The sequence below is a fragment of the Pan paniscus genome, chromosome 5, assembly GCF_029289425.2.
Source record: "Pan paniscus chromosome 5, NHGRI_mPanPan1-v2.0_pri, whole genome shotgun sequence".
In the NCBI taxonomy this organism is placed as follows: Eukaryota; Metazoa; Chordata; class Mammalia; order Primates; family Hominidae; genus Pan; species Pan paniscus.
In genome coordinates, this window is record NC_073254.2 from 135974642 (window position 1) to 135988654 (window position 14013).

At 36.5% G+C, this 14013-nt stretch overlaps 1 protein-coding gene across 1 annotated transcript in view; it reads right to left on the reverse strand.

Moving 5' to 3' along the window:
• Positions 1-14013, reverse strand: part of FRK (fyn related Src family tyrosine kinase) — a 127492-nt gene that overhangs the window by 32607 nt on the left and 80872 nt on the right. Inside the window, exon 3 of the mRNA XM_003827562.6 lies at positions 15-178. Within this exon, the coding sequence (XP_003827610.4) occupies positions 15-178 (164 nt within the window). The remainder of the gene's footprint in view (positions 1-14; positions 179-14013) is intronic.

A 14013-nucleotide genomic window follows, 5' to 3' on the forward strand; every position in this document is an offset into this window, starting at 1 on the left:
GAAAGCATTTTCACCTTTAAGCATGGTTTCCCCAGCTTGACACACAGGCCGTCACTTGTCTTGGTGTAGTGGCTCACAAATTCGTTCAGTGTTGAAAAGATTCTTCTTCGCGTGAGAAAAAATCCCCCTTCATCCAGTCTTTTAATTCTGTAGTGTTTTACAACTGCTCCATCTAAAACTGGAACCCAAAATAATTCCTGTTAATAAACTTCTTGCTAAAACCAAGCAGATTTATTTACTTTGTGGTGACATTTTCAATGCATAAAATGAAATCTATATAAAATTATATGTATTTCTCAACTTTGTCTCAGAAAAGATTTAAGAAAGTTTACAAAGGATATAGAACAAAAGAGAGAGTGTGAGAACTGGGAAACAATACTGAAGGAAATAGAAAAATAAAGGGGTGAGGCTAGCACTAAAAGAATCCATGCTTCAAAGCCTAGTATACTTGATTAAAACAAGCCATAAAATTGACTCTATCACTCTAGCAATGCAAAGAAGGACACCTTACCATTTTGAGGAATCACAGTATCCATAAGATAAAATCATGAAAGGTTTTTAGAAACAGTTTGACTCTTCCTGGTGCAGAGACCAGGGAGAAATTTCTCCCATGAAATCCTATAATGTGGCTTTGGAAATAAACAGTGTGCTCAATACTGTCTTACAATAATGCATGGAATTCCACAGGACTGTTCATTATATTGTACCTCAATGCAGACTGGTAACAGAATGCCCTAACACAGTTCAATAAAAGCAATTCCACAGAGCCTAAAATGATGCAGTCCACACATGCAACGTTCTAGCAGTATTGCTTCATCCAAGGGTAAGTCCTGTAGGACCTACAGGAATAACTAAACTGTGTTATTTTGACCTAGTCTGGCTTGCAGTGGCTATTTTGCTACTGTTGCCGCCCACCTACCATTGACCCTTCTTCTGTTAACAGCACCCCCAGTTTTCCTCAGAGAATTGTTGTTTCTCTGAAAGCATGTGGTCCAGAGGGACCTGGTAGCCACTTGGAGCCGAAGAAGACATAATTAGTGCAATAAGAGCCAAGGAACCCCAATTCCGGGACTTAATAGTTCCAGAAAGACAGGAAGAGTTTTGTTGCTGTGGCTGTTGTTTTGGTTTTCGTTTACTGATGGGAGTTTGGAGCTATTGACAGAATCCTGGCCTCCAGACAGGAAGCAAGCTTGCCTGAGAAGAGAAGCAGCCCAGTGGGAGGCAGTCTTGATTTGGAAAGTGAAGCTTAATCCCAGGAGCCAGCCAAGCCTGGCTTTTCAGCTACAAGAGTCAATTAATTACCTTTTTGGTTAAACTATTTTGAATAGGGATTTCTGCACTTACATTCAAAATATTGACTAATGCACTTTATACCTATGCTTTCACTTAGCAAAGTTGTTGATAAGTATTGGGCAGCATTTATCACCAGAATGCTATTCTGCATTCCTTGCTAAATATATAACTTTATGCTTCAATGATTAGTCAGGCTGGTGCAATGCTCTTATGAAAGGAAAGAAGACATCCCACTTCCCATATGGAGGTTTACTGAGGGCATGCCAATAGCTAGGAAAATTTTTTTTTTCAAAAACAGGAATTGGCACACACCAGAAAAGCTAAAATGAAAAAAGTATTAACAAGGAAGTGGAGTGACTTCCCACACACAGTTGATGGAAGAGTAATTTTTACCACCACTCTGGAAAACTGTTTTTCCTTATCTACTAGAGTTGAACACAGTCATACATGTCATACAGTAATTCCACTCCTAAGCATAAAATCAATAAAAGTGCACAATATATTCACCAAAACATGTGTTTAAGAATGTTTTTAGTTGCCTGATTTGTAAGGGTTCAAACCTGGAAACAATCCAAATGTTCATCAACACATAAATAGAACTATCCAAATGTTTATCAACTAAAAAACAATTGAATTAGCTAAAAAATTGTCATCTAGTGGAATGCAAATTTGTAAATAAACAAAAACTGCAGCTACACATAACAAAGTGAATGAATCTCGCAAACTCAAATATATAGTCTCATTATTAAAAAGCAAGGCTGAGCTGGGCGTGGTGGCTCACGCCTTTAGTCACAGCATCTGGGGAGGTTGAGATGGAAGAATTGCTTGAGGCCAGGTCTGCAAGCCAGTCTAGGCAATGGTGGCAGACCCTGTCTCAACAAAAAATAATAATAATAATTGTTTTTAAATTAGCCAGGATTGGTGGCACACACCTGTAGTCACAGCTACTTGGGAAGCTGAGGCAGGAGGATCACTTCAGCCCAGAAGGTCAAGGCTGCAGAGAGTTATGATCGATTGTGCCACTATACTCAAGTCCAGCCTGGGCAACAGAACAAGACTGTCTCTAAAATAAGTAAATAAATAAATGTCAAAAACAAGCAAAACTATTGATATGAGGGGTCAGTGACTGGGACGTTAACCTTATTCTGTTTCTTAACTTGGTGCTGGTTACCTGGATGAATTCACTTTGTACTCACCAAACTAAATTTTTATGAATTGTGTACTTTTATTATGTGTATCACACTTCAATTTAAAAGAATACTTTTAAAATGTCAGTGTTTTGCTTCTCTTTATGAACAAATGGTGAATCGAGTCTCCAAACTGCTATATTATGGTTCATGCTGTATTATTTCAGTATGGAAGGTTATTAAAGTAAATGTTACATAATTTTCACCCTGGGTATAAAAATTCTCAGTAACATACACGTAGAATATTAACTTTAAGCAAATAAGTTTTCTAGTAAGCACTGTGAGAAACCTCCTAAATAACTGAGTTGACTTGCACTATAGGAGTATTTGCTATAAGCCAGAAAAATGCAGGGAAATATCAAACAAAAATCAAGACTTTAGGTGTACAACACTGAATTTGAAGGTAACCTTTCTAACACAGCATCAACCACAATAATGCAAACAATACACAGAAAAGCACAACTAATAATTAAAGCCTACACCTTTCATGTTCTTCCCAGTGGTCTTTAATTTGTAGTCTGTGAGAATAACACTCCCCTGTCCCTAGATGAAAGCTCCAGCAAAGTTTTTCTGCCCACTTTTAGGTATTAGACAGTCTTACTTCCACTTAAAATCACAAACAGTGTCTCAATTCAAGCCTAGATGCCCAGTCCCAGATGATAACCAAAACACTCTACTGCTACGTGATCAGATGTCGAATCTTCTCTCCTTCCCCAGCTCGGTCTGGCCCGCTTCAGGCAAAAGGCAGCAGTGGAAACATGGTATGGGTGGCTTCCTCTCTGTTTCTCTACTATAGCTGCTCCTCCACTTTTCCTTCCCAGCTGGGCTCTGAGCATCCAGACTAAGAGCAGAGAGAAGAGGGAGTAAAGAAGGAGAAGGCCACACTCAGTCAACTTCCCACTCCGAGCCTGCTGGCAGAAACTCAAGCTGACTCCTCTCTGGGACACTCATGCAGGCCCTTTGGGGCTTCCCCATCTCTAAAGGAACCCTCACTGCAGCTGCTAAGATGCAGACATTTCTAGGATGCCTGCACCCAATTGCCTCTCAGCTTCTGTTTCCTGGGCAGTTCTCCCACTACATTCTCCCTTATAGGTCTCCTCTTATCCTCCAGCAGAAGCTTTCTTGAGCAAAACCCAAAACTCCTCCAGACTGTCCATCTACAGTGCCGTAGCACTTTTGCTCATTAGGAGACCCACTTATGGTCCTGAGATAATATTTACACATCCCTTGCCCTGACAATTACTAGGAGGAGAGAGAAGCTGGTGCCCTAAGTCACCTCTATCCTACTTCCACAGGATGCTTTCACCTTCTCAACCTGAGTCAGGCACCTGTGTTCTATCCTCCCAACTGCAGAGGGTGGAGAGTTAGCTCTCAGAGTGGCCTTCCTGAAGCACCCTCTCACTAGGTTTGGGGTCCCATTCATTAGCCCAGGAATAAAGGGGGTCCCATAGTGTGCCAACAGCTTTCTTCAAAAGCAAAATGCCATCAGCAAATTCTTCCTCCATTCCACTCCTTGTATCCTTTCTAAATTATTAACAAGCTGAGAGATCCAAGAACAGCCATACCTATCTTTGACCAATTCCTTTGTCAACTGTGAGTATGGAGATCTGACTTTGAACTTCTACTTCTATTGTGTCTTAATAACCTCAATCAAAAACTCCATTTTAACATTGTTATATTCACATGTATTGACCCAAACACCATGCTAAGCATGATTTTACATTATTTTGTTGTAATCTTATAACAGTTATATAAGGTAGTTATTAGGTCCATTTTACTACTCATAAAAGTCAGTAGATGGCACTGCCAGGATTCAACTTGGGGCCTTGTGACTCTAAGACGCTCTATAACCAGCAGATTTCACATAGCAGATCTAAATGTCTAAGAAGACACACCTCCAGTTCACGACAATAATATTATGTCATCTGTGTTCAGGAAAATGTTTTACTTTCAGCAGTGATATCATTCATTAATTTTAATGTTTTCCTTTACATTAAAATACAAAAGGCAAGAGTCCATTTAGTTCCTTCAAGAGCAATATCATTTTCTTAAACTTTTTTGTGTATCTGGAACACATCCTTGCACTCTGATTTGTCAAGCTACCATTCCTACTGGCTATGACTCTTAGGCCAGTGTTAATTGCCCTATATAATAATCATCAAATAGAGGACTTTTATCAGGATATAGAGCTTAGCTCATAATATATTCCTGAAGCTGGAAACCATCATTCTCAGCAAAATAACACAAGAACAGAAAACCAAACACCGCATGTTCTCACTCATAAATGGGAGTTGAACAATGAGAACACATGGACACAGGGAGGGGAGCATCACACACTGGGGCCTGTTGGGGGATGCGGAATTAAGGGTGGGATAGCATTAGGAGAAATACTGAATGTAGATGATGGTTGATGGGTGCAGCAAACCACCATGGCACGCGTATACTTATGTAACAAATCTGCAGATGCTACACATGTATCCCAGAACTTAAAGTATAATGTTTAAAAATTAAAAAAAAAAAAAAGCCAACAAAGGGCTGGGCATGGTGGCTCATGCCTGTAATCCCAGCACTTTGGGAGGCCAAGGTGGGCAGATCACTTGAGGACAGGAGTTCAAGACCAGCCTGGCCAATATGGCGAAACCCCATCCCTACTAAAAATACAAAAAATTAGCCGGGTGTGTTGGCATGTGCCTGTAATCCCAGCTACTCAGGAAGCTGAGGCAGGAGAATTGCTTGAACCCGGGAGGCAGAGGTTGCAGTGAGCCAAGATTGTGCCACTGCAATTCAGCCTGGGCAACAGAGCGAGACACAGTCTCAGAAAAAAAAAAAGCCAACAAAAAGTCAAAGACAGCTGTAAACAATATCATGTTAGTCCCAATTCATTTCTCCACAAAGTTATAAAAATATAAGAAGTAGAAGGATATCTAAATATAAAATATACTTGCTATTTACATAAATTCTTGGCCTACATGTTCAAGCCTTGACATCTATCAAAAAGAGAAGTCCATAAATTAAAGCTGAGATGTCTAGCAAGCCAATAGGTCTGTAATTGGAAATGATGGGAAGCAATAAAAAGAATTTCCCTTATATAAACAAGATGAACTATCTACTAGTTCCAAATTGAAATGGACTACATGGAAATTAAACACAAACTTACAAATTCCTTCATAGTGCACCACAAAAGATCTAATAGTCTCCAAGCTAGAGACTAAAGTAAATAGATGGCAGAGGGGTTAAAGTGTGCTTTGTGATTTTCTTAATAAGAGATGCAAATCACAGTGATAAATATGGCTTTGGAGATTGCTACCGATTATATAAAGAAAGCCTAAATAAATATTTGCCAGATCTTTATGATGCAGGTTTAAATTTTCAACTGTAAAACCCAATGCTTGGCAATAGCACCTAGAGTTTTCAAGCACAAAGAGAGGTATTTTGCTTAATGGAAAAAGCAACAGACTAGGAAATGGCAGACCCAGGTTAAAATTTAATTAGTATATAACCAAAAACATGTCAGTCTCATGGGCCTTGATTTCTTTATTATTAAAATAAAAGAGTAGGCTTTTAAAAAAATCTCCAAATTTCCAAATGTTTCCATCTTAGCATTCAAAGATTTCTGAAGAGCATTGCTTTCTCTCCCTAAATTCTGATCTGTTTGTGTAGTCCTTTCATAAAATTTTAGTAATTCTTACCTTGGAGCTTTTGAACCCCATTTGAATGCTTTTCCTGTGAATCTTCTAGAATCTGGCCCCTTCCTTTCCTCTCAATTTAAATCCTCAGAGCCAGCCTTCTCTATCCACTCGAGCTCCTCCTTTCTATCACATAAACCTGTTTAATTGTGATACTATTTATCACAGTAGAATTATCTCTGTGAGGGCAGGGGCTCTGCTGTCTTCATCCAATAACTAGAGGTTGGCTCAGAGTAATCACTAATATAAACATCTACTAAATGAATGAATGATATCACTAACTCTTGTATTTTAAGTGAAATATAAATTTCTGAGATGTCTGCTGCAATATTAAATAGGTAATTATAGCAATACTTTCGGGACTTACAAGACTTCCCTGCAATCTTATTTTAAAATGGCAAAAATAAAAAAAACCAACCTCAGGATATAAACACTACTAGAGAATAGTCATTCAAGTCAATATCTAATTTCTTGATTTTTAAAATATAATGCAGAATTTTTTTTTCATCTCTTACTGGCATCATGAGCATTTATATATGGTTCCTTCAAGTTTTCAATCTCAACAAAACTGGAAGATATATATTATTTAAAAATAAGACAACAAAAGCTACATCAGGAAAATTCAATACATTGTAGCCAGGATGAAGGCACTTTTAATATTGCATATATTCATAAATAATCAAATACAGAATACGAACTGTTTTTTAAAAGTATTTTCATCTGTTAGTGGTGAGTTCATATGCTTGCAAATTGTCGTTCTTAATGAAGGTTGAATTCAGGTGTCTCAGAACCAGAGAGAAATGAATTTTCTATTCCTTTCCTGGCTTGTGATCTTTATTATTGAACTGAGCCTATTCCATTTCCTACAGACCATAAGTGAATGCTTTTGTGCCATTCTTTTTGTGAAATACTATGAGTTCATACTAGTTAAGTATTTTAGTAGTTCAGCTGCAAAAAATATATAAGATTAACTAAAATAAACTGGAATCATCCATCAATAAAGTTGCTGGCATTATGATTGAACTCAGCTAAAAGATCAAAGATCCCGAGTTTACTTGTTGTTTGACCTAGGGAGAAATGTTTCACCTGTCAACTGATGAATCTAGCAGAACATGTCGAAGAATTAGGACATATTGTGGAGACGTGGGTAAGTATGTATCAGGAATACAATAAATGTTGGTTGCATGTTGAAAGAACTCAGCTATTCTGCATGTTAACTTCTATATGGACTATACCACAGGTCACCTGATTATTTGGCAACCCTCACATCCAGAGTAACTGGTTCGGGAGAGGATCTATGAGATCTAGTTGGGGTCTGATGATTTCCGTCCTATTTGCCAAACCCAAGTGCATTTATGTAATATATAGTTGGTGACAGATATAGAAGCCCAGCTTTCTTCTAACATGGTAAGGTCTTATTTTGCAGTCCTTTCATAAAACTTCAGTAATTTTCACCTTGGAGCCTTTGAGGTAGAAAAGGGTTTCTCTGCCACTATATAAAAGAATACTGTGAGATTTTATCATAAAGCACTTTCAAAGAACTCTGCCCCAATTCTACCCCACACAGGTAACATATTATTCAGAACATATTAAACAATTATGAAATTCAGGATATTCCAAAATTAGATTTTTAAAAGACAGAAATTCCAGAAACTAAGTTTGGAATATAACATAAACATAAAGTCAGAGGCTGTGTCTGCAAGACACAAAGACGTCAAGTCGGCTCAGTGAAAAACACTGGTATAACAATTAGTTTGGTGTTTTACAGAAAAACAAATGGTTGATTGTGCAGATTTTTGTTTTTCAGCTGGTCTTCTGGCATCATCTGGGCATAGCCTTATTCCTACTGACTGATAATAATCTCTTCCCATACTGAGTAAAACAATATGACTTCATTGATTGAGCAAAGGAATGAAAATCAAGAACTCACTCCCCTAATCTTATTCTGCCAGTGATTTGTTCTCTGACCTTAGGCAAGGAATTTCATTTCAGTTTCCTTATCTAGAAAATGAGAATAATGATCTTATCTATATACTCCCACAGGGATAGTTTGAGTGTCATTGTTCACAAAGGATGATAGATATTTCTAATGTACAATGTGTGAATACTGTATCACAATATCAGTATTGTCAAATAGCATTGTCAACAAAAGAGAGGCAGTTCCAAAGTAATATTTTCTACTCCTTACAGAGTAATGGCAACTTAACATAGTGGCTACCAAGCATATTAAGCTAAGAAATTGCTATTAATTCTGTGTGCAAAAACTCCTGCACTTGTAAACTCCTGTTTATTTGGTTTGTTTTTAGATTTGTTTATACTTTTCAAAACCATTACAAAGACAACCATGATGATTCTCCCTATACCACTGCCTCAGAAATCATGCTAAGATAGCTCTACACCAATAAGTGAATAACATTAATTGATTTGTTATGTTGTATCTCCCATTAAAACACAGTTCAAGACACATGCTAATGTTACACTGAATTCTCTTCTACAGCAAATAGAGTAGGATTCCAGCACGAATTATTTTGAGAGAAGAAAGTACATCTGTCTAAATTATTAAAGTGCCATCATGTAGAAGAGTTGTTCTCTCCTTTCCTGGGGAAAAATGTCCACTAAGACTAAAGAGAACAAACACAGCTGATTCATTTTATGCATACAACTCAACCTATGGGTCTCAAAGGGCGCTTGGCTCCCAACCATGAAAATTCTGTGTGCTGCGGACATTGGTCAGTAAGTTTTACTATTAAACTGTAGACTGAATTAGATCATGATCCATTAAGGAAGTGTCTATATTAGTTGACTCAAGAAAGCTTACCAAAAGAGCTTTTTGAGGATACATCTAATAGGTGCCAAGTCCTAGGGTCTGTCAGGGTTGTTACTGGTCAAGAAGCCCAGCTGAGGTTACTTTATAGTTAGAGGCAATAATCAACAACTTTTGTAGGCAAAAATTAACTATCTCTTCCATATGGCATAGCATAGAAATTGTGAGCCTGAACCATACATTGGTTCAAATGCTGATCACATTTTTGAGAAAAATTAGTCTTATTCTAAAGACCCCAATAGTCCAATCCCTTATGGGAATAAACCAACTTCTTATCAAAACTGGCTATTAGGTGTTCAGTACAGTATGTCAATTTTATTGTTTATATATCCGGTATGTAAAGCAGATGAGTATCTTTTTAATTAACAATAAATAATTGTAACATTCAATATTTTGCCAGCTAATTTAATTGAAAATTACAGTTTCCCATGAAAAGTACAATTTCCCATGAAAACAGCATTTACAGCATCTCATATTGCAGAGAAATGCTCAAAGAAATAACTTGATTCTTTATTCCTCTCGGGACTCTAACTCCTCACTTGGTATTATATCTGCAATAAATCACCAGGAATTAACATACTTGGATTATATTATCCCAGTTTCCTACAGAAAATCTTACACTGGGTAAAGATATAATGAGACATGAGACCCAGTGTATCTACTTTTCAAAACTTACTCTAAGGAAATAATCTAAATATTTACATCCATTTATTTAGTTATATCCCTACCTTGTTCTAAAAATGTCTGAAGGTTTGCATAAATTATAAAATGCCTCAAAATATAATAAAATTTAAAATAAGTAGATGAAGGAAATAAGACAAAAGGTAAAGAAAAGGACGATGACTCCAGGAACTTGCCTATTATGCTTTACATAGATATCTTCAGATGCCAATCCACGTTCAAGCGATATGAGCCAGATTTGGCACTGTGCCTTTCTAGCGCTCACAGTAAAGAAGTAAACACATTCAGTTACCTAATTCCATGAAGAAAATATTAAAAAACTATTAGTAAAAACACATACACACACACAACTACAGTCATGTGCCAAATAAAGATGTTTCAGTCAACAACAGCCTGCATAGGTGATGGTGGTTCCATAAGATTATAGTGGAGCTGAAAAATGCTATTGCCTAGTGACCTCATTGTGCTACCACTTGTAGCACAATGCATTATTACATGTTTGTTGTGTACAATACATAATATATGATAACAATAATTAATGACTATGTTACTGGTTTATGTATTTACTATGCTATATTTTTTGTTATTATTTGAGAGTGTACTCTACCAGCCTGGGCAACACAGTGAGACCTTATCTTTACAAAAAATGAACAAAATTATCTGAGTGTGGTGGCACATGCCTGTAGTCCCAGCTACTCGGGAGGATGAAGTGGAAGGATCATCTGAGCCCAGGGAGGTCAAGGCTGCAGTGAGCCATGATCACACCACTGTACTCTAGCGTGGACAACAGAGTGAGACTCTGTCTCAAAAAAAAAAAAAATACATGCAAAACAAACAGACAGAGAGTATACTCTTTCTACTTACAAAAACATATTTAACTATAAAACAGCCTCAGGCAGGTTCTTCAGGAGCATTCCAGAAGAAAGCACTTTTATCATAGGAGATGACAGCTCCATGGGTGTTATTGCCCCTAAAGACCTTCCAGTAGAACAAGGTGTGGATGTGGGAGATAGTGATATTGATGATCCTGACCCTGACTAGTCCAAAGGTCGTGTGTGTGTTTATGCCTTTGTTTTTGACAAAAAAAGTTTAAAAAGTAAAAAATAGAAGAACTTTAAAATAGAAAAAAGCTTATAAAGACACAACAAGAGAATATTTTTGTAGAGCTGTAAAATGTGTTTGTTTTACACTGTGTTATTACAAAAGAGTCAAAATATTTTTTAAAATTAAAAAATGTATAATGTAAAAAGTTATAGTAAGCTAAAGTTCATTTACCATTGAAAAAAGAAAAATATTTTTTATAAATCTGATGTAGTCTAACTGTACAATATTTATCATAAAGTACAATAACATCACAGGCCTTCACATTGACATCACAGGCCTTCACTGACCCACCCAGGGTCCTGCAACTTGAGCCCTGCAAGTTACATTCATGGTAAGTTGCTTATACAGGTGTAACATTTCTAATATTTTAAACCATGTTGTTACTGTGTCGCTTATATGTTTAGATATAAATACACAAATACTATTGTGTTACAGTTGCTTACAGTATTCAGTTTAGGGACATGCTGTACAGGTTTGTAGCCTAGGAGCAATAGGCTATACCACAGAGCTTAAGTGTGTAGTAGGCTATAGCACCTAGGTTTGTGTGAGTACACTTGGTAATGTCCACACAATGGACTCACCTAATGGCACATTTCTCAGAACATATCCTGGTTGTTAAGTCATGCATGACTATATTTCTGATATTAAAATGAGAGAGAAATTTCTCACATTATGTCCTCATAAGGAAAACACAGAAAATACAATGAGCAATATCATCATTAACATTCTTAATAGTAAATACACCAATATATTGCAAAGAACTGACTCTTATAATGTCCATTAAGACGGACCAGTTACCAACAGGGAATTCAATAAAGGTATTTGTATGGGAAACTACAACAACACAGTTCACCACCCAGAAGAGGAAAAGCAATTTGCACAAGAATGTTCACTAGAGCATTTTTCTAGGATTAAATGACTGTTAAATTGTAGCAAATCTGAAAATTCAGAGTCGTTTTTTAAAATTATGTAATTGTAAAAATTATCTAGCAGCAAGAAAAATATGTAAAATGTATTAAGTGAAATGGTAGGATACAAAATTAAGAGAATATCATACGGAAACATGAGGATACATCTGGCAGCTCACGTGTCCTAGAGCCCTGTACTACTAAAGGAATCCAGCTGAGGTTCCTTGTGGAAACCATAATTGTATATGGGCAAAGATGATTAAATTTGCCAACATGAAAATAATTGTGTTAGATTGGCAGATTTGTGGATGTTTTACTCCCTCTGCTTTCCAAATCAACTGTAATAAAGTTATACTGCCTTTAAAATAAAAACATACACATAATGCTTCCAGCTTTTTTAGAAAAGCAGTATGAGAATTAACAACTTAAAGACAATGTCTGCACATTTTGCTGAAGACACTGTCTGGTATGATACTTGATATTCTTTCCATAAAGACCTCATGAACTCATTTCTCTTTGAACTTAATGCTTAAAATTATAATGTGTCTCCTCTTATACATAAGCCAGTGAGAAGCACAATGTGTTTCCCTTTTTGCCTTATCTGCCAGAGAACCCCTGGCTAAACTGATTTCTAAACTGTGATAATTATCTTCTGTTAGAGACTCAGCATGATCTACATCTCTGTTCTTTTTCGTTGATTTTGTCTTTTTTATGTTTAGCTATATTTTATATTATGTTTCAGCATTATATGCTGACTTAAAACCTTTTGGAGATATATGGAAATACATGCACAAATGAAAAGATAATCAAATGACACGGCACACTTACTAAACATAAGAAAGAATTACTAAAGAACTGAACTGCCCAACAATAAAATAGGCTGATTCTCCAGGATTTTTGTTTATGGGAGCTTTGAAGCTTCGAATTATGAGAGATTCCTCAGCAAAGACAATACAGTAGTAGACTAGACATTCTTCACAACTTCTCTTATTCTATTAATGAAAAGAAATGGAGAAAAGAGAATATGATATGTGAACTATCAGAAATTTTAAAGATGGTTTAATTTTTTTTCTTTTACTGATGAGAAAAACAAAATCTAGAGGTCTGAAGTACACCGTTGGTTGTTTTCAGAGCTGGAATCTAAGTCTAGCCATATGAGTGATAGTAGAAACAATAGAAACATTTAACCACTAATTTCCTATTTCTTGATCAAAGAAAAAAAGTTAAGAACTTCTTATTTTCTCAGTAAGATGTTATATGTTCCAAAGCTTTCTGAGGGAAATCTTTCCCTTCTCTCTCAAAACTCTCCTAAAACTCTCAAAAAGCCTTCCCCATAATGAGGGAAAATCTCAGGACTCAATTCCTCTTCTCTTTTTCCCCACCCAATTTCAGTAATTAGTAGACATGTTGAACAGGGTAAACATGAAAGTCATACAGAAAGGTAACAAACGGTAATTAAAATACCTTGAAATCAATTTTTATCTCCTTTGGAAATACAAAGGAGTATTTTTTGTATTAGCTAATTTATTTTCATAGCAGATTATTGTATTTCATTTTTTCACCTTGTTTCTACATATGCAAGAAAACTATTGGTAATTTGATAATTATTAATTCTCATTTCTACAAGCAGATAGCTCTATTTCTTGGAAATTTCATCATATTTAATGAGGACCCATGCTGTTTATTTCAAACAAGGATTAGACAAAGGTTACTGTGATGGTTACTTTTATGTGTCAAATTGACTGAGCTAAGAAATGCCTTGATAGCTGGTAAAGTGTTATTTCTGGGAGTATCTGTGAAGATGTCTCCAGAAGAGATTAGCATTTGAATTAGTAAAGAAGATCTTCCCTCATCAATGTGGGCCAGCATCCTACAATCCACTGAGGCCCTGAATAGAACAAAAAAGGTAGGATGGGCAACTTCACTCTCTCTCCTGGACGTCCATCTTTTCCTGCACTTGTACATCAGAGCTCCTGGTTCTCAAGCCTTTGAGTTCTAAGACTCACACCATTAGCTCTCCCGCTTCTCAGGCCTTCAGAGGCCTCTAACTGAATAATTATACCATTGCCAGCCTTTCTGGGTTTCTACCTTGTAGATGGCAGATGATGGGACCTCTCAGCCTCCACAATTTTGTGAGCCAATTCCCATAATAAATTTCCACATATATATACTTTACTAGTTCTGTTTCTCTAGAGAATCCTGACTAATACAATTAAAGAGGGTAGACTATGTTTACTTTTATTTGTCATTGTTTGGTGCAAATGTAGGTCAGGTAACATACAAGTAAACACTTCATATAAAGACAAACCACCCCTTAGTTACAGCCTGCA